Here is a 24718-nt window from a genome sequence, read left to right on the forward strand (position 1 = left end):
GTACCAAGGAATGAAAATTAAAATCGTATACATTACACCCATACACCGCAACGCTCGAGTTTCAAACATACGGGTAATTAGCTACTGAACTTTCTGTGTAAATTGAGGGCGCAATTGCAAATGCTGGCGCTTAGGCGAAATTTGATTGGCTAAATCTATGGCAGCCATCTTGGATGGCACACACACAGTATTTCGAACATCGAATACATTGCAGTTAGCGCTCTACTAGTATTCTTCTATACCCGAAAAATAAAAATAGGGTATGGGACGCCAATAAAATTCGGTATGGCGAGCACTGAGCGCAATAGAGTTGGGTATTTCACCCAAATTAATGCATGGAACCCAGGCTATATTTTTACTTCTATATTATACGTCTATAAAACCCATATCAACAGGAATCAAATGACAGTGACTTTGACATTTAATTTTACCGAGATGATAAAGCCTACTTGTGTTATTTTGTGATCATAAAGACTTATTGATCCCAATCAGGTAAGAAAAAATGCTACTGGAGAATCTGTACAGAATAATGTTGCTTCCATAAATTTTGTTTACTTACATTTCAGGGAAGGGGAATTAATTTGAGGAAAAAAATATTCGAGGGAGGGGTATTCCAAATGAGGCTGTGGATGGGGCATTTTATTCAAGGGGGAGTTTATTCAAAGTGGAGCATTTATGCAAATAAATTTTACGCACAGAGTGCGCTAAACACTTCTATTCCAAGGTCAGAGAGAAAAACAATTCTTGTTGGCCATAAGTGTACAGGTTTATTCAAATCATAATTATGATGTAATCCAGATATTCCTCAATCAGGATACAGTAAATGAGGCTTCCATCCAAAAACCAGCATACAGTTGCTATGTTAAACTGAGTAACTAGCGTAAAAATGTGGCAGCATTTTAGAACAGAGAAGCTGTAAATACCTTTATTCATCATTTTGGCAATAGCAAGTCGATTCAGTAAATGACTTATCATTTTAAAGCATATAAAATAATGTGGAGAATATATTAATAAGTGAGTTTTCTTGTTTTGGTCAGTGATGCTGATTTTGAGATGGCAAGCCCCAAATAGATGACAAACTTTGCAATAACTACAATCAACTATTATTCTCACTACCAGATTGCAGATCATGATTTTAGTAACTGGTAAACATTCACTAAATCTGTTTATAAATTTACAATCTATTAACTTGAAAGTATAGAAATCTGTCTACTGATCAAGCAATAAATGTCTGAACAAGCAAAAATTCATTGTTTAAATACAAGAAACATATTACATAAATAATATACACAGCAAGGGACACAAATGCAAAAATTAGTAGTTGATATTATATAATTTTCCTTTTTCAAATTAGTGTCAACACATTGGCTCCAATGTATCTACATGCTTTTGTAGGCCTCTACATAGCTAAATTTAAGGCATTTGTCCTCCATGCCAAGTTCAGTTTAGTATATACAAAGTCTAGGTATCAACAACATTGATTCATTGCCTAGGCCTCTACACTTATTTCTGTGGTGTCCGCCAATTTCTTTGGGTTAATCGCTACAGTTCGTGAACAGTTGTCAATTTTGTAAATTCCAACTAAACGATCGGCCAGTTCAAACATGTTGTTCCTTAACGAGATCACAATAAACTGCGCATTCTTCGTCCTTTCCTGCAAGAAAATAGAATTCAACATTACTTAAACAGTGATGTTTTTATTTATGACTTAAAATAGACAATATTATGAAATAGCCAAATATATTCCTTGTTCATTTTTAACACATTAAACACAAAACAAAATTCAAGGACCTATAATATATTTTTCCACAACAAAATATTTAATTATTTATAAATCTTTATAAATCTCTCATATTACCTTTATTTGATTATTGTGATTCTGTTTGGGGAAATTGTGGAAAGGGTTTATAAGATAAATTACAGAAATTACAGAATAGAGCAGCACGTGTTATATTTAAGGCTGATCACTGAACAAATTTATCTCAATTACATACTTCTCTTGGTTGGTCATTTCTTAACGAAAGGAGAAATAACCATTTAGTCACCCTTGTTAACAAATGCTTGAGTGGCAGAGTCCCTTCTCTCCAAAACACTTTTACCTCAGTTGACAGTGTACATAACTATTCTACCAGATCCAGTTCTGCAGGAAATTTAATTTTGCCTAAAGTCAGAACTGAATCTGGTAGAAGTAGTTTTACTTTTAGGGGTTCTCAAATTTGGAATGCGGGGGTAGGTAATTTTTTACATAATTTGTGTTTGTTTCTTTTTGGATGTTCTGTGTTGTTTTTCTTGAGATTTAAATGTTTTATGTGTACTGGGCCCTCTGGGAGAACAGTAACTTCTTACTGAAGAGGTAACCCAGTATAAAGAATAAATAAATAAATAAATAAATAATTGAAAGACACATTAAAGGAAGTTGTTTGGAACCAAGACAAACATAGTCAGATAACAAGACAGTCAGCTACAATATAAACCATTGGTCTGGAATTTATCTATACTGTGCAAGTGCAGTCCATGTGAATCTTCAATGAAAATGATGCATCATCATTAAGGGTGTATACAGTCAATTGTAGGATGCAACCTCAGAAGTGGCATAAGCTGGGGTTCGGAAAGAGGGGGAAAGGGGGAGAATGTCAGGGGATTTTTACTAAAACTAACAGGGGTTTTACTCGGCAACCACCATACAGGGATATTACTCGTCTGTATGGAACTGAAGTCTGTATATAGTGCACCCTCATTTTAATTTATTGTCAATTTCAAGCACTTATATTTATTTTGTCTGGCTGTAGAAATCACTCTTGCACAGTCATCCATCCTAGTTTAGCTAATCTCAGGTGTATAGGGATTACTACACCAAGAACCAAATCTAGGCACCCCATGTTGGCCTTTTGCAGACCCGGTCAGCAAATTTCTAGAGCTACCTCTTGGTAACTTCAGGATATTTATTTTTTCAACAGATTAGCAGGATGACTATCACCAAATCCTTACATTATAATGTCAACGTGTGGGACTATTACTTAAAATAATACTCACAGTAATATAATGACCGACGATGGAGACATTTTTGAAATCGAGTGCAGCATCAATCTCATCCATTACATAGAGCGGGTTGGGTTTAAACTGATGAAGTGCGAACACGAGGGACAATGAACTTAATGTCTTCTCACCACCAGACAGGTTGCAAATCTGCTTCCAACTCTTCTTTGGCGGTCGGACACTGAAAGGAATACAGTATTGGTCATTAGCTGAATTAAAATAGTTGACATTTCATAACCATAACATGTTATATAAAATTCAAAACAATATAAATTGTCGTATTTCCATAAATATCACATTCTAATAAATTGGTCTACAGTTAGTGTATCATTATCAATAAATACTAAAGGCGAGACTTCTTTAATACCTTGTTTAGCTAACATATTTTTTTAAAGTCAGTCAAAGAAGGGCAGAAAAAAATAAAACAAAATTTTGTTTTCTTACAGTATTTATCAAAATGCTTTTGCCAAAAGTATCTACGCATAGGAGAAAATAAAATAACATTTTATTGATGAATATAAACACTGTAATAATAAGATTGATAATGATTTTAATTTAATTAAGGAAGAAATAAATATATCTTATTTTTGGAGATTTCAAGGGAGCAGAGGGAGTAATAACGATTAATAAAAATTTGTTTTTTTTCAATAAAATTTCCATTTTATTTTCAATCAAAATCATCATTACATTGGCCTAAGGGTTTGGTACGCTAAACAAGGTATAAAAAAGCCGTACCTAAGCACCAGTATTATGAGTTAATAGTTAAGATTAGACTAACCTGAAGACGATGCCTTCTGAGAATGGATCAAGACTATCAACCAATTCCAGCTCAGCGTCTCCTCCCAGAGTGATCATCTGGTACATCTCCTTCAGATATTCATTGACAGCACTGAATCCCTTCATGAACATGTCCAGACGCTGCTTTCGCATCTCCTCAAGATTCCGCCGCTCTTTGTTACGCGTTTCGGTAAGTTCATCATACTCGCCAACTCTCTGAAGATAAGCTTCTTCCTGTTGAAATAACCAAACATGCATAATATATTTTTTATATATTTTCAATTTGACGCAAGAATGAAACATGCACAAAGGATGAATTAACCCGTAGAGAGGCGAGATAAGATACAAAGACACGTCTTGGAAGGAATGGTTAGAGGAAAAATCTTGAGGAAGACCTTGGCAAACATGGATGAGATAGGTGTACTATTGGATCAACTAAGTGGCAATAACAGCAAGGGATAGACAACAATGGATATATGTGGTAGGCCAAATCCTGGTTGGACAAACCACCACATAAGTAAGAGGTGAGATATAGTAGGTATTGGTGGTTCACATAATATGTTGTAAATGACAACACAACCATCTTGTCAACAAAGGAAATGGCACACCACTTCGGAGAGTACCATGTTGGAACACAGACCCTCAATGGAAATAAGTCTTTTGGTTTTCTTCAGTTGTCCATATCTGAATAAATTCATTGATTCAACACAAAATGTAAAAAAAGGTGGCCATTTTTTAAAACAATAAAAGCTAGTGTCTACCTTCTTCTTGTACTGTTGGATGGCTGCCAAGTTGGGCTTCATTCCAGCGAGTTTTTCCTCCAGTACAGTAATTTCATATTGTACTTCCTCCGCATTCACTTCATTTAGTTCCTCTTCTTGTAGTTCTTCTAGCTTCTCTTCCTCTTCTTGGTTACGCAGCTTATGTAGTGACAACTTCTGGATCTAAATTGAAGATGTTTTTGAATTTGTTTAATTTAATTATCATTCAGAAACTAAATATGTCTCTATAAGCTGTAAAGTTCATAAATTGGATTTATTTTGTACAATAAAATAAGGAATATCACAATCACGGAATAAATTTAAATCAATAATAAATTTTGAGTAAATAAATTATTAATGTGAATAAAAGTTTGATATTTGTAAGTAAAATACAGGTTTGTGTACAACTGATGGTTGCCTATTATTATATATGATAATACATACTACAAAAATAACAATAATAAAATAAACAATACAGTATTTTGACTGTTGATTAGTAAATTACCTCTTTTTTCCAGTGTTTTGTTTTCTGTTGATTTTCTTTCACAAGATCAACATACTTTTCCAGTTCATATTTCACCTCAAGTTCTTTTGCTTTTAACTCATTTTCTTCTTCCTGAATTTTGTTTAATTCCTCTGTAAAGGTAAAGCAGATTACCACTATAACAATAAATATTCTGGTTTTATGTAGTACATCATGCGAATCAAGACCTCTAGATACTTAAAGTTATTACCCCAGTCACTGAAACAAACTTAAGCCGGGCATTCACAGCACCCAACAGTTGTCGGATGACACGGTTCTATGGAGAATGCAACGCCGCAGCGCTTGCACAGTGGATTGTTTTTTTAATGACGATGCATTTAAACTGCCAACAAAAACCTGCTAATGTTGTGTCAACTAGCGCTCACATTGAAAGAGTTGGATTAATCGGCCGACGGTCGCATGACGGAATGAATGTCTGGTGCACATACTCATCTCCCTGGGTGTGAATTTTATATTGCTGCTAGTAATCAGTGCACTGGAGCTTGAGCCTACCAAGTACCCACTTGTATTCCTGGGTAAGTATAGCGCCTTGTCCGACAACTCTAGTGAAATTTGCAGCAAGGGTTTGAACAAGATTAAAAGCCTGAATCACAACCACTGTGCCAACCAATCCACTATCAAAATCATTACCACCAACCGTCGTTGTCGTCATCATCTGTTCAATATAAATGCTACTTACGTTTACTAAGATCCAGCGCCTCCTGCATTTCTTTCATTCGTTCTTCAACATCACGGAAAGATTGCAGCACATTTGTGGCCTCGTCCTCCAGATGTTTGAACTCTTCCTCAATCTTCTTGACGGCCTCAGCGTTCTCTTCCTCCTCCTTTTCCATTGATGCTACCTTATCCTCTGCTCTTTTAATGTTCCTTATTTGGAATTGAAAGAGGTGTTAATTTGAATATCAGACATTCCTTATTTGGAATTGAAAGAGGTGTTAATTTGAATATCAGATATTCCTTATTTGGAATTAAGACAGGTGTTAATTTGAATATCAAATACATTCCTTATTTGGAATTAATAAAGGAATTAAATTGAATATCAAAGGCATTCCTTATTTGGAATTAAACAAAGGTGTTAATTTGAATATCAAACACATCACAGATGTGTATAAGAGACAGGTCATTAGCTGAATTAAAATAGTTGACATTTCATAACCATAACATGTTATATAAAATTCAAAACAATATAAATTGTCGTATTTCCATAAATATCACATTCTAATAAATTGGTCTACAGTTAGTGTATCATTATCAATAAATACTAAAGGCGAGACTTCTTTAATACCTTGTTTAGCTAACATATTTTTTTAAAGTCAGTCAAAGAAGTGCCTCCAGAGAAACATGCAAAGCATCTAACCGCTGGTCACAAACTTCTTCCAGGCCTGTTTATATGTGATAAATAAACATTACAGCCACCTCATATTCTTAACCACAATGAGCAATATTATAATTTTTTTATGCCTACTCTACTCTTCTATTTATCTTATCAATTGTTTCTGCTATTGCTCTCATTCACTTATTTATTCTTTAACCTTCTCAATTATTCATTCACTGACAAAAACCTTACTTTTTGGAATTCTTGATTGCCACCTGAGCCTTGAGGGCAGCATCATTGGCCTCCTCAATCTCTTTATTGAGTTTATTGAGCTTCGTCTGCTGTGGTTTCATCTTGCTATTTCCAACCTCCATTATCTTGTCATGAAGACTCTTCACCTGTGACTCCACTTTTGCAAACCTGGAGTACACCTTATCATAAGCTAAAAGAAATTATGGATGAAAAATTAGACTAAATTTGCTTATAAACTAAATCATATTTACATCATAAACTATTAATGCAGAGGTCTTATGTACTCGGTAGTACAAAGAGTAGTAGTTTTAATGTGTGCTGTGATTTCATCACACTTCTTTCCTGTTTGTCTTGGGTATTCAGTTTTGGTTGAGCGGATTAACTTTGGTAATAAAAGTCACTGTTGGAATTGCTTTTTGTATCAAGAAAAGTCACTAGCTTTGAATCAACAATTTGTTAATTACCAGACGCATTATCAATGCTGTTTCAATATTCTTTTGTATACACCCTTAAATTGACTGGAAATCAATTAAAATTGTTATGTAGTAAAAAGTCAATACATCAGCAATAAATAATTTGTCCTATTGTAACAAAACAACTTTGATACTTTAACTCAGCTATTTCAGGTTTAAATTGAATTTTCAATGTTTTAACACGATTTTATGCCAAAAGTCCGCTGCACACTGTGTCGGCGTAGGATTGATTCCATAAGTATGCAACAAAGTGTAGCAAGATGGATCATTTAAAAGCATCATTCATTCAAACTGTCACCTCAGTCAGCAAACTGCTGCTGTGTCACTAAGCATTCTTAAAATGCATGGATGCGCTGGCCGATGGTGTGCGCATGGACCAACATTACATCTTTAACTACAATTAACATTTTTATCTATTTACCATCAGCGAATTTTTTGACATTCTTCTCCAATTCTTTGAAGTTGGTGTTCTTCATGAGTCCTGCAAACTCTTTCTCAGCCTCCTTGATCTGTTCCTTTAAAGTAGCCTCATGTTTTGCTTTGAACTAATTTGAAAACACAAACATAAGGGTTTACAAAGCTATCATATATGATTGTGTAAGCGCTTCTCTTGAATCAAACATAATTTCTTCTTGCTAAACACTATGTTGCTTATTAAAGATGTATCTTTTCAATCCGTTTCTGGATGCAAGTCAATAAATTATTTGTCCTATTTAAATAAACTATTCTAAACTTTAACTGAACTTAACTTTAATTGAATTTTCCCACACAATTTTTCCTTATGAAATTGCTTTTTGATGTTTACATAAGATTTGATTAAAAAAATAATTGGCAAATGAAGAAAAGATCTCACATCTATATCCATCATGTGTTTCTTAAGTGTTAGCCTCTTTTCAGTCAGACTCTTCTGTAAATGGTTAACCTCCTCCTCCAGACGTCTAAACTCCTGTTTGTGATTTTGAGAATCATTTTTGATCTGCTCCAACTCCTCCTTCATAGTAGCCAGTTGTTCAGGCGTAATATCAGTTACCATCTTTGACCCCATGCGTCCCTTGGATACTTGTTTACCACCACCACTCAAGGTACCTAATAGCAAATACAGTACCATTTAACAACCAAACTTCTACAAAAAAACCTGACAGTAGCATGCATCAGCAACAGAATATTTTGTCACGTGGAGTAATCCATTCACAGTGCATAACATCACACATACAGAATACAAAAGATTCTATTTTTTTCTCCTGCTGTCTTGTGCCATTGTCATGCTCTGTGTAAATACACCTTAGTTTGTAGATTATAAAGAAATTGATCAAATTATGTTATTTTTTAAATCCATTAATGTCTGGAATAATCTGGTAAACAATAATTCTAGGCATGTACAAATTTTAACTTATCTAAACTACAAAACCTACCAGATGTTTCGATAAGTTGACCCTGTAATGTGACCACACGGTGGCGCTTTGTACCTTGAAGACCGATCTTTGTGGCTTGATCAAGATCTTTAGCAACCAAAGTGTCGCGAAGGCCATAGTAGAAAGCAGTCTTGAACATCTCAGCTTTCGGTTTCACCAGGTCATAAAGTCTGGGAACATTATCAGGCCTGAAAAAATACAAAAGATATTGATAAAGTGATACTCTAAATCAGTGCACACTTGCTCACCTCTAGTGTTCATTTACTACAGTAGTACTGACCTGTTTATTTAGAACAACCCAATTCAAAATTATTTCGAAAATGCTCGTCTCCGGACAATTTAAAGTTGCTAAAAAAATAATCCTAAAAAACAACCACCACAACAATACTAACACTAAATAATAGTAAGGATATAATAGAAATAGCTAATTCAATTAGTAAAACAATTCTTTGTGATTTGTTAGTTAATACTTACGTTGAGATCTTTGTACATGATGCCTTCTTCAAATGCTCCATCTGAAAAATAAAACATAACCATTTTTACCTTCTATCAATTACGTTAATAATTTATCATTAGCATTAAAGCACATGTTGCATTGTCCAAGCAGAGTAAAGTTAAGAAATCTGCGTTTATCAGCATTTTTTCTATTGAAATAAACCTAATTTTAGATTTAGGATTAACCATGACTCACCTAAAGCATGTTGGTAAACACAGTGCCAAAATGCAAGTTAAGGTATCAAATTATTAATCAATTAAAGCTTGAAAATGGGCTCTTTGAGACATCATAAAAGTATTTCTTTAAAAGAAAAAAAAGCTAATTATAGATTTTTTAGATTTTGGATATAATACAGGGTTTGCAAATTATTCAATACATGTTTTTTTAAAAAAACATAACCTTATCCAATCCAATGAATGTTGCACGTCCAATGTTGTTGTCACGTAAAAACGTGACACATTTTTCTCCCGTTTCCAAGTTGTCAGCAACAATATAGTCCAAGGCCCCACAGGCAGTTGATATGGCCACATCATACTTTTCATCTATTGAGCCAAGATCACCCTGTAAGAAATAATCATTTTCTTTTCTAAAATAAAATAATTATTAAAAAAACAAATAATTTTTCTCTCATGACTACAAAAACACCTCCTCTCCCAAACACCTGATTCAAGCCAGAAAAAAATATTACATGCTTCCTTTGATAAGAAAATTTTAACAGTGTGTCCCTTGCTAAATTCATCTGTGTTATATCATGCTTGCAAATGTAAAATGCATGTAAGGACAACAGACATCTGTTAAGCCTTCTAAGGTAGGTCCTTTAGCAAGGATCTATGCACATGCTGACTAGGTGCAGCTCATGTGTCACTGTGCATTGCGCATATCTTCACTGACGGAACATCAGCTGTACTGCTTTTTACTATGGTTTAATTACTCACAATTGTTAAAATTTGCCTCAAACAAATTTGGTATATGCCTGAAGAGACCATACCATCACATCACTTCATATATCAGCCGACTATATATAGCAAACTGGAAAGGGGGGCTGGGGGGTTTAATGGTTTAAAAAAGCTTAAAGCATCAAATTTATGTTTATCCTACCAATCTTCCATGGATTCCTGGTATGTTTCCATTGTTCTTCTGAGCCATTAAAGCACTTAACACTGCACCTCGATTAGTGAATGACTGCAGGGAATTCTGCGCTTCACCAACCTTCACAGAAAAATCTCTAAACTGTGAATAGAAATTAACATAATCAGGGCCTGTCAGGATACAGAAGATGGCAATTGCATGCAATATGGTTTTTGGAACATGACGCGCAGTGTAATGTTTTTGGCATTTTGGATAAAGTTGTGAGTTAGACCAAAGAATGCCAATAGTGAAATTAATCACTGTGTTATATGTGGCAAAGACAAGACAAACCAGTCACTCGTCGCAAATCGTCTTTCAGAGAAAATGGCCAAAACATGTTGGAATGTCAAATTTTTAAAAATCTATTTTATTGCACTAAACTAACCTTTATATATCTACACATCATTCTATGCTGTTATTTTCGACATTTTCAATGTTAAAACAATATTTTTTAAGGATTTAAAGATAGTTTATGCATGAGAAATGCCTGAAATAGTTTCTGCATGAGAAATGCCTGAAATCATAAACTTTGACGGTTAATTTCTCATATATTGTTCTTTAAACAGCTGTGTGGTTAAACGCTTGTAACTTCATAAGAAAATGTCCGATTTGAATGATATTTTTACCATTTTATAGCTATTATTTTACTCTCTAACACTGTATTAATAACTCAAAATCGATTTTTGCGACGAGTGACTGGTTTGGTTTGTCCTTGCCACACATATAGTAAGTGGCAAAAACATTTCAAAAGATACAACCGATACAAATGCTGCTTTACATAAACCATTAATCTGATTTGATGTCTTTTGGAGTGTTACATAATTATATATCGATATACTTGCATCTTGGATGTTAGATGACAAACCTTTTGATAAGACTTAGAATCTGTATCTTTTGCTGCTGCCAGAAGCTTTGTGGACTCCTCAAGTCGTTTCTCCAGTTCTGGAACCTCTACTTCAAGGTCTTTGACAGAGCTTGTGCAAAAAAAAAACCAATCATCATGTTGTCAAATCTTTAAATTAATTATCTAAAATGCATTACAAAATTCATCTCCTTTACATATTTAACTTTGTGCCTGGTTATTATGATTGGTTACCAATTACATTAAACTTTCCATAACCTGTACGAATCCTGTCATATATAGTAGAAGTCTCACACACATTAAATGTATTTCTATGCAAGATAGATAGATATTTCGATAAAAAAAAACAACAATTTAGTTGAATACCTTTTTCTTTCATCTAGAACTTTACTTGCTGTTTCTAAACTTGTCGTCATATTTTCTAATTTTCCTTTCAATTCATCCACTTTTTCCTGTTGAATATTTAGCCTGGATTCTGCCTCCGATTTGAGTGACTTGGCCTGGTTCACACCATCTTGCATCTCTGTCAGTTCTTTTTCCTTTTCCTGCAAAAATCAATACTTTTTTATTCAAATTCAGATCCAATGGCAATTAAAAGACCAAAACATTTATATCAACAGTGATGTTCCAGTGGCTTAGTAAAATCATAAGACATAAATTTTATGACCGCGAAAAGAAAATGAGGCAGTACAATGGCATTTTGATACAAGCCATCTGGATTGGCAATTCCAGTACTTTCAAGAGGTCAGTTTGGATGGTGCATTTAGTGGTTTTTCTAGGTAAGTATTCATAAAATAGATGTGATGTTCAATGAACTGAGGTAATATAAGCTTACCTAATAAAATCAGATGCTCTGATAATGTGAACACAACCAATAAACTTATAACCTCAAACGTCCCAAGCCTCCCGGAAATTCGTAGTCTCCCGTGAACAAGCAAAAATCTCCCACAAATGAATTCATTTCCAGCAAATTTAGTATAAAGGAAGCTAATATAGGTTTTTCACTACTACACAACTAAGAAACCAATCAGTTCATCAGAAAACTGATTTGGAAAGTAGTTTTTACAGTCTAACATTGCCATTTTCGGGCTTCTATAGACCATGGCTATTCTTAAAAATTTGCTCACCTTTCCCCTTCCATGTCGGGGCTGATGTGGGAGTGGCTCTTTTTCCTAGAGCCCCCCCTCCCCTATGTCATTAACCAAATCTCCCGGAAATGGCTCCTCCCAACTTGGGACCCCTGTAACCTTTGGCAATGTGAACTCACCTCTTTTTCTTCTTGTAAATCTGTGGTTGCAGTTTTCAGAGATGCCATGATTTCACTCATTTTCTCCTCTTCTTTTTTTAATTGACTTTCAAGTTTATCTTTCTTTTCTTTCATCTCCTCAATCACTTTCTCATTGTCTGTTGATCCACCACGTAAATCCTCCAACTGCAAACAAATACAAGTTGATTTATTACAGCCACATAAATAATACTGAATATTCCAAAGTGATGCTCAGCAAACATAATCACATTTGGTGCTGCGCTTATTCGAGCATTTACAGTAAGCATACATTTTAAAATTCATATATTCTTTAGCTTTAAACTTTAGTGTTGTTCAAGCACATGTCAGGGCCAATCCGAGTTTATATTTGCTTACTTGGGACTACTGCAAATGCTCAATATAAATTATTGGAGGCTTCAGTGTGGCACTTATTCAAGAGCAGCGCTTATTAAAAAAATATTAGTGTGGCGCTGTTCATGCCTGTTCCCATGTTACCTATCTCACATATTACCATAGTTCGGTACCTTTCATAGGCCCTACTTATCATCATAAATAAACATTTAGAAAGATATGCTTGTGTCTTCACGATGTTATTTATTCATTTGAACAATGTCTACATTGTATTTAAAACCCTGTTTCTTAAAGTGTTTTATTACACACAAGGTAAAAATGTACTCTCAAGCGCCGTGGTGCTTATTCCAGAGTGATGCTTAGCAAACAAAATCACATTTGGTGCTGCGCTTATTCGAGAGTAGTGGTTATTTGAGAGCGGCGCTTATTTGAGCATTTACAGTAAGCATAATTTTAAAATTCATGGCTAATGATTATTAATATTTGGCTGGTAAAATTGTAATCACAGGGCTAAACCCATGGTTAAAGCTCTACCTGAACCATCAACTTGAATGTGTCAACTTGTGTAAATTGTCCATATGGGCACGATGATCTCATTTCACATCCATTATTGGGCACAATGATGTCATACCCATATATGGGCAATTTACTTTTATTTCTCTCATTATAAAATTTGTGTGGATAAAACTTACGTTACAGATAATTCTTAGCATGAAATATGGTTATCTGACAAACCACCAGGATATTTGGCTCCTCCTTAGAAAATATTTTTAATAAAAATATAGCTGACCCTAGACTTTTGGGTCGGTTGGGCTTAGGCAAACATTTTGACATATTTATTTCACCCTTACTAATCCTCCAATTTTATCTTCATTTTTTTCTTACCTTAGTTTTTTCCTTTTGCAGGGATTTTATCAATTTCTTTTGTTTTTCTTTTGTATATTTCAAATTCTCTCTACATTTGACATCCTGTCGCTCAAATTCAGCAAACTCTTCCTTTTTCTTGGCTCCCTCTTCACACAATTTTTCATATTTTCTAAAAAAAAAAAAAATATACTGTTTACAGAAATCCCTCTAGATAACAAGAAAGAATTAGAACATTGAAGCAGTTCACTAGCTTATTTAATCTGAAATCTGTGGAGTGCTACCACAAGTAGTACAATTAGTCACAAAGAATCTTCTCTTCCATCTGCATTCTGTCCCTTTTTAATGCATTATGTTCCCTCCCTTTGTATTTAGTACCGCTGCCCATAAAAATCTGGATGGGGCACTAACCTTGCATCCATACATTACAACAATGTGGATTCATTATATTCTTACTTGAAAAGTTTCTTGTGATCCTTCCCCTTGATTTTGTTGTTTTCTGTCAGTTGTGTCAAGTTTTCATGCAGACTTTTCATCTTTTCTTCAACCTCATTTTTTTTGGTTTCAACTTCTTTGGAGACTTCTGAGCACTCATGTCTGCCAATAGAATTCAAATAAATGCCAATCAGTAAAATTAACAGAACAAAAACATTATGAATCTTAAAGATTTATTTTCCAGATGACAATAAATCATGAAAACAAATTTTGAAATTAACTTAATCATTTTGCATTAAAACGTACACATTATTAACTTGAGCAGAGAAAGTATTGAATAAAAAAAAAATGTGTATTCTTATACTGGACAATGATAAAAATTGTAACACTTCCAGTGACTGGAATTGTTTCTATCATTTTTCACTAAAAAATTATGGGTTAGCATGTTTTAAATACATAAAATTTTATGATCAAGTGGATGATTTCTATGTTATAAGCAAGTTAATTTAAAAAATGATTTTTCTCTATATTTTTCATGGGACAATGCATCTATAATGAAAACATAAGTAAAAATAATATGAAACTCACATGTATTTCTGAAATAATTTGTTTTTCTTTTGTGTGATTTGATTCTCGCTTCGTAGGAACTCCTCCGCTTCTTTCATTGGCTCTTCCAGTTGGTTCATTTCCGACTCAACCGCCTTCACTCGACTCAACTGAAAACACAAACATTTAAACAAAATTATTCTAGGAAGGAAAATGTTATACCTTTGTTTGACAACAATTTCTTGCCTTTATTGATTTGGAATCAAACCAAAATTTTACTTTGTGATGTTAAGTATACTCACTGCCACAAAAAAAAAATTACAGGAAAAAATGCCTGCGCCTCAATTAAACCTGTCAATAAAGGATTTTGTATTTTTTCCTCACAATTTAATTAATATAAAGAATTTTTAAATTAAATTGCTGAACTGTTCAGCTCCACTCTCCAAGTCTCAAACAGAGGCTAAATTAATGGATAACTGAGGGTCCAACTCTTACAGCTTATTTCAACTGAACAAAAAAAATTGAACCTTTGATCAACACGACACAACTATTCAACAAATCTATGAGGAATATAAGCAGTTATATTTTCTATCATGGTTGCATGCAGTACTCAATAAAAAAAAAATGGTCTTTCCCGGTACTATATTGAGTATATATGTGTTATGAATGAGGAATAAATGAATCTTGACTCTTGCACTCTGATGGTAGGGACACTGGTACATAAATCTCAAATATTGAAATATATATCTTCCTCACCTTCTCGCCTCTTTCTTCATTGAGCTCCTCTACCTTCTTGCTGATCTCTTCAATTGGTTCTTTGAATTTGTTGCTGCCAATGATGTCTTCTAAGTATTCCAGCATTCCTTCCTCATGCTCTGTCAAAGCCTTGGGCTTCATCAGTGATATCTGCTCAACCTCACCCTAGGACACCAACAAGCTTTAAATTTATTCAATGTTTGAGAATAATGCAAAGAAAGCCTTGGGCTCCATTAATGATATCAACTCGAACTCAATAGAGCAGAACAATAAGAAACATTTCATTACTAAGGTGTTTGAAAATCGTGTGAAAGCCTTAGGCAACATCACAATACACCACAAATTCAAAATAATTAAACCATGTTACTGATGTATAACTACTTTTAAACAATTTATATAAAGATAAATCTACATTTGTATTTCAAATAAATAATTTTAAATAAAAAAAGTGAAATACTACCATGACTACCTATTACAATTACTACCATGACTACCTATTACAATTACTACCATGACAACCTATTACAATTACTACCATGACTACCTATTACAATTACTACCATGACTACCTATTACAATTACTACCATGACTACCTATTACAATTACTACCATGACTACCTATTACAATTACTACCATGACTACCTATTAAAATTACTACCATGACTACCTATTACAATTACTACCATGACTACCTATTACAATTACTACCATGACTACCTATTACAATTACTACCATGACTACCTATTACAATTACTACCATGACTACCTATTACAATTCGAATAGAGTTCGAAACAAACACAGCGATTTTTTGCAGCTCGCAAATAGAAATTAAAAACGCTGTGTGCGGCCTGCCAAGCAACATTGGATAGAAAACACCTTGTTTTTCACGCTCGACACCGAACATATATAAAAAGTAACAATAAAACTCAGAATAAAGTGGTGTAAAAGCAGTGCTTGGAGGTTTCTGGAAGGTCACTGGAAACATCAAAGTTTGGATGCAGCCCTCGGAGTTAAATTGAAAATTCACATTGGCCCTCCGACCGATTTTTATGCCCACCCCTGCACTAGTTCATGGTAGTACTTTTCGAGATACAGTCAGACCTCTTGCAATAGAGGGATTCAGCGATGATTGTTTACATGCGGTCATGTGACCTAACTTGGGTATACATGAAAAATATTAGTGCGAAATCATAGGAAAAGATAATGCTATGGTTGCGAATACAACCACTTACTGTTAACATGAGAAGTAAATGGCTAGATAAGGCAATACATTTGTTCAAAATAGTGTTTACAGTAGAAACCCTCATTAACGAACCCTGATTTAACGAATTCCTGATTTTACAAACGTAAAATAAAGGTGATGACGCCACAAAAATTTAAGTGAAAGATTAAAAAAAAAATAAAATCCACTCGAATTGTAACTGTTATTAGCATGCATACAACACAACACACCATACTATACAGTACTATGTAATTCTCAAGTGAAGGAGGCCCTCTAACGGGCTTCTTCAAAGTCAGTGTTTTTTATGGCTTCACACATGTGCATGCGACAAATTTTACTGCTCTTTCAAACATTGTTTTCAGCTTTAAAATTCAACATAGTGCTTGATTGTTTTATTGAATGATCAATATATATAATAAACAAGTATCTATGGAAGTTGTGCTGGAGTAAAATCCACAATCTAGGTATTTAAGAAGGTAAAATGTCCGATAAAACCAAATTTGTGTAGGGCCTAGAGTGGGATCAGAATGCTTAGAAGCTGCCTACTGTAGGCCTAGGCCCCCTCAGACTTAGCTGCGTAGGCCTAGCCTAGGCCTAGTTTATGCCAGTGTAAGTAGTACCAGTGCAAATATATAGGAATTTGGGTCAACACCGATTTTACGAATACCCGCATTTACGTTCTGGGCCCGTGCCGTATGTAAATGATGGGTTCTACTGTATTTACTTATTCTAGCATTCTCCTTAAATTGTATGCTTTGAAATTACAGTGGTCATTCATAAAGCTTAGCTGATCCTAGTTCGCGGGTTGAAGACCATCGTGCATACCTAACCATGCCACAGATGTGCAGGGGCTTAGGCCTAACATTTGTCAAAAAAATCTCAATGTTTGCGGCCAGTATTCTTTATAGCACTAGCAAACCGTTAAGGCAAAATTCTTAAGTTTCCAATCAATTTGGTATAGTTTACTGGGAATTGATGATGATCTTTACAGCAATAAACAAGGGACGACCGCATAGCAATCTCCATGTAAAACACTGCTGTGCCAGTCAACTATTTATATCCAACACCCAAGTTAGGTCACATGACGCCAATCGCAGAATCCCTCTATGCTACACTCTTTGGTTAAACTAATTTCCTACATACTTGTAATATTAGAAACCTGTTGTGATCCAAGTCAACGCCACTTTCTCTTAGCTTTACAGAGACCTCTTTGAACTGTACACGTTTGCCATCCAGATGGTACTGGCTTGTGTTGTCCTTGAACGCAGTACGTGAAACCACAAACTGACTTCCTGGCACAATGCTATACTCATCTTCACCAGGCTGGAAAATAATAAAAGGATATATATCAGTTAGATAGGCCCATTTATCAATCAACTGCCAGAACCTTGTTTAAAAAAAAAACCAACGAAATTTACTTAAAATTCAAGCAATGTTGTGTTGCACTTAACATTGTTATTGAAAAAAAAAACAATTTACCACAACAGCAACGACGACAACATTATGAAAAAATATTACAATTTCACTTATAAAATCAAATAAACGTCCCTTAATTTCACTGTAAATGTGGAACAACAACACATATATTACCATCCAAATGTGATCATATTGATCCCAACCAGGTTAGAAAAAATGTAACTACTGGAGTAGAACATAAATGGAATGTGTTACTTCCATTAGATTTGTTTACAATCATTTAGGGGGCATTTATTTGAGGAAAAAATAAATGCCTCAGGGCATTTATTCAAGGGAAGTGTAGGCCAATATTTCAAATGAGGCTCTTATTCGAGGGGGTGTTTATTCAAAGTGGGGGGGGGGGGGGGTTATTCAAATAAGGGGGGGGGGTGGTTATTCAAATAATTAAGGTATTAAAAAAACACAACTAGAATGTTACTTACTCCCAAATCTATAATCTTCTGAAAGTGAACAGCTACTGTGCAACTGTTGAGATTGGGAAAATTATCTGATTTGTGAACAAGCACTGATATCTTCTTTGATCGGATCTTGGATGCACGATAGCCAAACACAAACAACATTGCGTCAATTACGTTGGATTTCCCACTTCCATTGGGACCAACAATGCAAGAAAAACTCCTGTCTCTTATACACATCTAGATGTGTATAAGAGACAGGTATTTAATAGACTAGGGTAGGAAAATTGCTAGATTAGTAAGCATCTACTTTTGCCTGGCCTACTTCATGCGCCATCCGTTGCCTAATTTGCATTGCCAAAGTGACTGCTGAACCATCTCTGATTTCCCAGAAGATTTCAGTATGTCAAATTGCGTTTGGGTCGCCATTAAAGACAGCATCACCAGGGGCCATTATATCTTGACAACAGTGAAGGTTTTGCGGGCATCTTCTACATCTGAAGCTTCCCAGCCCAAAATAATTCCTTTAAGTAAATAACAATATATGAAAAAATCTAATTCAAATTAAGAATTATAATATTTAATATTACAGTAAATATAAAAAAAAAACTTTCGAAGAAAATGGTTATTACAGATATATTGAAAATTTTACAGAAAATTATAAAATATATAAAAAAAACAATGATTGTAGGGAAAATAGAATCATATTAACAACCAACCTTATGAAATGGCCCAAGTACTACTTTACCGGCATAAGACTTGAAGTTCTCGTTGGCTATTTTTGTTATCATGAGTCGTGGTATAGCACTGTTTGTTGTTGGGGGTGGAGACATTGCAGTATTATTTGTAGTAATAACCTTTGCTGCTACACCATCTCCATTTGCTTCATTTGTTTCCATGCTGACCGCTGCTAGCTAAAACATCAGTTGTACACTATCTCAGTGTCTAAGTGATAAACAAAGATTTTGTTTGATTAAATAATATAAAGCTAGCACATATTGGACCTCTACATACATTTTTACCCTTGCCATAGGAATGTCTATGGAACAAGATGTGCCGTCTGTCATAACATCTGGAAAAACTGTAAAAATTCAACAATTAGAACACTGTTCATATTATTTGAAATAATCAAGTAAGTTACCGTATTAATTTCCAATAAAACAATAATTCTAACCAATAAATTTTCACTGATTAACATTTGAAGGGCATGCACAAGGTAGGAACTATATCTGTATCATCATTTATTCATCTCTTAATTGATGAGGCGAATATATTTCATCATTCACTTTTAAATAGAAACCTATTTTAAACTAGGCCCTAGTACTAATACTTCAGTAAACTAGGAATTTCAACTATTGAATTTAATTTTTCTAGCACCTTTCAGCATTCCACAGAAGATAATTTAATTTAATTGTTCACTGTGTGTGTAGTCATGTGTAAAAGTTTGCGTTGCTCTGAAGTTTAATGATTATAGTTTATGAATATGATATTAGGCATATGCATAGGCCTAGCCTACTCAATCAAATTCAATTTTTTAATGTTCGTATATATTAAAGAAAACAATTATTTGCCTTTTCGACAAATCGGTAGACATCTTGAAGCGATCACAAACAACCCAAGTCATTGGTAAGTAACCAACAAAAATAAGATAAGCTTTGGGGCTAAATTCTTGTCCTCATGTTATTTAAAAATTCATAGCTCCATAACAGAGGGTTGTATCACATTAATTTTTTTTGGAAAATGTTCTTAAAAGACTATTCTAAAAAAACTATGATTGAAAAAAATTGAAAATGTTTTTAACCTCTGAAATCAAGATGGAAAAAGATGAGCCTCTAATTAGTGTATTAAAATAGGCCTATGCATACAGTACGGTAGTACTTAGTAGTAGTAAGACTACTGTACTGTTTCTGTTACCGTAAGACTTCAAAATGATTTCCTGCATCAAAACCCGGGGACCTAGAGATTTCCACGGTCCAGCGCACACACAGTGGCTACCACCAGATTAGACAACATTTTCCAAAAAAAAATTAATGTGATACGACACTCCATTAGGAGTTATGAATTTTCAAATAAGGGCAAATAGAAAAATTTATTAGATTATCACTCCCGTCAGCATCAAAACTTCGGGAAATACTGATGCAAAAATAAAAAAAAAAATTTTTTTGCCGCATCAATTATTTCAACAGCATAAAAATAACAAATATAACAATGCAATTTGGTGACTTCAAATACATTTTCTTTGAAAAACTATAAAATTAAACCAGATTTTATACAATATTTACTATTACTAGCCAAATATAAACAGTCCCTCCCTCATTGATAAAAACAAAAGCGAAATAACCTATTGTTTAAACAAGCAAATTTCCAGGACAATTCCAGGACATTCCAGGTCAAATTTTCCGAATTTCAAGGACTCATAATATCTCTTGTTACTATAAAAGTAGAACAATTTGCCAATTTTACGACTGGTTATACAACATGCATGCTGTACTAATTTTAATTGCAAGATGTTCTTATGCATATTTTTATTTAGTAAATCAATTTAGTTGTTTCCATCACAGTAAAGACTGTTGGTTGATTGCATATTAAGTTTTACGTAAATCTAATTCAGAGGTGATAGATCGGTGTCTTTTTCTCACGCTCGTGGGAAATTCTGTTTGTCTCACACGTGTGCTAATAAGCAAAGGAATTCATCCGAGTGTGGCAAGTAAGACAGAGCCCACAGTTAACTACAGCAGACCTGATTCTCTGCTAGGCAACAAAAATGTGCACGTACAACATGGTCTTATCACTAAACCTGTCGGTGGCTTTGTGGTAAGTAATAACTTGATTCCATTGTGACGCCTCGGTGGAGTGTACGCCTGTCTCGGGTTGTTCAACAATTTACATGAAAGGAGCTGTGGCGATGTTGACATTGCTAAGCAATATAAATATAGGCCCACAGTGTCCTAATCTCCTTCGTTTTGGGTGCATGTTGCAGAGATATTAATTGTTATTTCATACATATTGGTCATTAAAATGTTGAAACTTGTTTAATTGTACATTGCGAAGTTGTTTATTTCATCTCTGTATTCATGGTTATTATTTTTATTTATAATTAATATTATAAACCTATGTAAACTTTTATAATCTATTATACAGCAAATGTTAACGTACGATGTGTTTGTGATGATTGCATTTGTTTATACGTAGAGCAAATATATACTGTACATTGTAAAACTGAATTATCAACATTTGCAAGCACTAAATTTAACACAGAATAGCAACACAAAAATGACAGCATATTCCTTTTAAAAATCCACTTTATTTGAAACAATGTCATAGGTATGGTAGTTTCTGGATTTACATATTTTTTATTTCTTCTAATTTTGAAGCAATGTTCGCCTCAATTTCTGCCAGTAATGACTTTTTCTCAGCGGCAGTTCGACGCGCAGGCTGTTCGCTTTTGGCAATACGGTCAGACTACCTTTACTCTCGGCCTGATCAGCAAACCTTATGAATGACTTTTTCAGACCTTCAATATCAGCGCAATACATCTTTTCTTACTCTTCTTTAAATTATCTAGCTCATCTAGCTTAGATTGCCTCTTTCGTGTTTTCAACGCCTCAGCTCCCATAACCCAGTCTGCGCTAAAAAAAAAATATGCTGTATAGTACATAATCAGTTGACAGTGTATACATGCCCAAATTTAGCATGTATTTCACAGTACCGAAAATTATTAGTGCCCTTACATGTACCCAACACGCGTCTCCTTTGTGTAACGTCAAAGAGCGAGAGCCGCGCATGAGTAAAGTAATACTATAGACATGCCGCCCTACTTTTGAGAAATAGCTACAGTACGGTATGCGGGCAACGGTCTGTATTTTAATTGTGTATGAGTATTGAAAAGACAAAAGCAAACGAACATTTTTTAGTTTATTTTAATCATGACCTGGAATTTACGTATATATCATGTGAAATAAATGGGTAAATAATCAAATTTCCAGGACATTGAAGAAATTTGAAGAAATGAAGGACAATCATAAATTTCCAGGACTTTCCAGTACTGGAAAATGCTCATTCGTTTTTCGAGGATATTCCAGGAATTTAATAAGGACGCATACGAACCCTGGAGTGATAATCTAATAATTTTTTCTATGTGCCCTAAACATGAGGACAAGAATTTAGCCTCAACTCAAAGCTTATCTTATTTTTGTTGGTTACGCAGCACTGACTTGGGTTGTTTGTTTGTCATCACTTCAAGGATGTCTAACTATTCGTGGAAAAGGCGTATTATTAAACCTAAAAAAAATGTTATAATATAATAATATATACAATTCGATTATACTGTAAAGTAGCTTACAGGTAGGCCTGTCCCTACATGTAGCTAGCACGGCCTAGAGAGCATAGGCCCTAGTTATGGCCTATGGGGAGGGCTAGCCTAGAGAGTAGGCCTAGCCTAGGCCTCAAATTCCTCCATGCTAGGCCCTAGCCTATCTTCTACAGACTACCGCCTAGGCCTAGGCAGGGATATTCTAGCTAGGCAGGAACAGTCCTCCTACACTCCTAGCCTAGGCATATGGCCATTTTATGCCTTAATGTCAATGTTGAATATAAATCGCTAAGTATATCAGTGTTAAAAACATTAGTCTTACACAAGAAATGCAGAGTTTCCCGCAAAGAAACACAAAACAAAATGTCTAAAAAAGGCGCTCAGTTTACAAAAAATCCGCCGTGTCTCGCCAAAGAGTATACAGCCATGCCTGATTGGTCAATGTATCTGTACCATTATTCAAATTAATTTTCTTTTAAATTTCTTTAGTATTTCTATTTTTAACATCATAAAGCATTATTAATAATTTTGAAATAGCTATAATTATTTTAGATAAGGACATTTAAATTTAATAAAGTCATTATTGGAAAATTCTTCTCTTCTTAAAATAACTTTTATATCACTTCTTTTAGCAGACACAGGTCAATACACAGTTACAAAACATGGGATCAAGCAATGGTACAACAGTTTTGTACATATAATGAGCCCTAAGAAGGCTCATCAAACGAAACACCATTGAAATATATTTACCCAATCCAAATATTTACCAAGGGCAAGGAGTCGAAACTGTAGTAATGGTGGCTTCATCAACGGTCAGTATGTGTATAAGACGTTTTAAATACGTTTTTTTGACAGGCATGCTATGTGCCCTCATCATTGGTAAGTTACTACAAAAACTCCTTGGTTACTCTAATCTTATGATGTTGTTTTGTTTTGTTATTTCAACATTTTTGCTTAGGTTAGGCCTATCATAAAAAAGTAAGATCAACCTCTTGCAAAATTGCCCATCTTTAGAAGGCTATAAAATGGCTGCTATGAGATATTGTGCCATTGCAAACACTTTTGTATGGTGGGGAAAAACTATCTAATAGAGTTGATGATGATAAGCTCCAAAACAAATGGAGCAACACTCAATCAATCTTCAATGTGATGTTGTTTTTGCAATGTACATACAGGATTTTTAAGTGTAAGGGGGTTACAGGAGTATGGTTATATTGTAATCTCTAAATGGTCTAAATTAATTGCAATTGTTAACATACATAACTGCACTCCTTGGTTCTGGAATTAACTGTTTGGATCACATTCTAAAGCCTGGTTTCCTGTTGACGTAAAGTTCAGAATTTCTTACTATTCATATGATTCTTACGACTGCTACAAGAAGTTGGACAAAAACAGCCGTGTCTTGATCATGCTGGGCCGGCCGCATACAAAATAGGCTGGTAACGATTCTTACAACAAGTTGAATTTTTCAAGCTCGAACGGCAAAGCCTCTCCTAACGTCGTCACATGCATGTTACGTCAAGTTGAATTTTTCTTTGCGACTGCGATATGTTAACATTTCTCACTTCCTGTTCTGGTTTCCTCATTAAAATAACCTGATGAAATTCGAGGACAATTTTCACCGTTCGATTTAAACAATTGTCTAGTCCTGTAGTACAGTATAAGCATAGAGAAATATTTTCTCTATGGTATAGGGGCCTAACTTTCTCGTTATCGATTTCAGTCTTTCGTTCTCAAAATATCAATTAGGCCTATATTGTACTTTGTTTATTTCATTTCACCTATTTAATATTATGTTTTGAACTGACAGAAAAATCTTATCTCCAGATATACGGTTATACAGAAAACATGATTTAAAGTTAAAATTATATAGTTTGGTGTGTTTAATATAAACAGGAATTTAAATTAAGAATGAAATACACTTGAAAAAATTGTTTATTGAAATTAGCAGAAAATATTCCAACTGGCAATAGGCCTATATATTTTATTTATTTATTTATATTATAATGTTTTATATATTATTTTTATATTATA

At 34.3% G+C, this 24718-nt stretch overlaps 2 protein-coding genes across 2 annotated transcripts in view; one reads left to right on the forward strand and one right to left on the reverse strand.

Moving 5' to 3' along the window:
- Positions 1–741: 741 nt before the first annotated feature.
- On the reverse strand, positions 742–23124 carry LOC117117893 (structural maintenance of chromosomes protein 4-like). The gene is made up of 24 exons (XM_033262369.1): positions 23007–23124; positions 19092–19317; positions 18400–18594; positions 17645–17824; positions 15276–15440; positions 14562–14689; positions 13995–14135; positions 13560–13710; positions 12324–12488; positions 11423–11601; positions 11060–11168; positions 10165–10296; positions 9466–9627; positions 9045–9085; positions 8571–8758; positions 8012–8244; positions 7580–7703; positions 6686–6875; positions 5798–5985; positions 5080–5210; positions 4575–4757; positions 3815–4047; positions 3034–3217; positions 742–1654 (listed from the first exon to the last, which is right to left on the reverse strand). Exons 2-24 carry the CDS (start codon positions 19269–19271, stop codon positions 1490–1492), a joined length of 3747 nt encoding a protein of 1248 aa, XP_033118260.1. The 5' UTR covers positions 19272–19317; positions 23007–23124; the 3' UTR covers positions 742–1489.
- A 197-nt stretch (positions 23125–23321) lies between these two features.
- LOC117117889 (UDP-glucuronic acid decarboxylase 1-like) overlaps positions 23322–24718 on the forward strand; it is a 16455-nt gene continuing 15058 nt past the window's right edge. Inside the window, exon 1 of the mRNA XM_033262365.1 lies at positions 23322–23563. Coding sequence (XP_033118256.1) covers positions 23479–23563 — 85 coding nt within the window. The 5' untranslated portion in view covers positions 23322–23478. The remainder of the gene's footprint in view (positions 23564–24718) is intronic.

This window comes from Anneissia japonica, unplaced genomic scaffold (genome assembly GCF_011630105.1).
Source record: "Anneissia japonica isolate Jap-2015-1 unplaced genomic scaffold, ASM1163010v1 scaffold287896_len759773_cov187, whole genome shotgun sequence".
In the NCBI taxonomy this organism is placed as follows: domain Eukaryota; kingdom Metazoa; phylum Echinodermata; class Crinoidea; order Comatulida; family Comatulidae; genus Anneissia; species Anneissia japonica.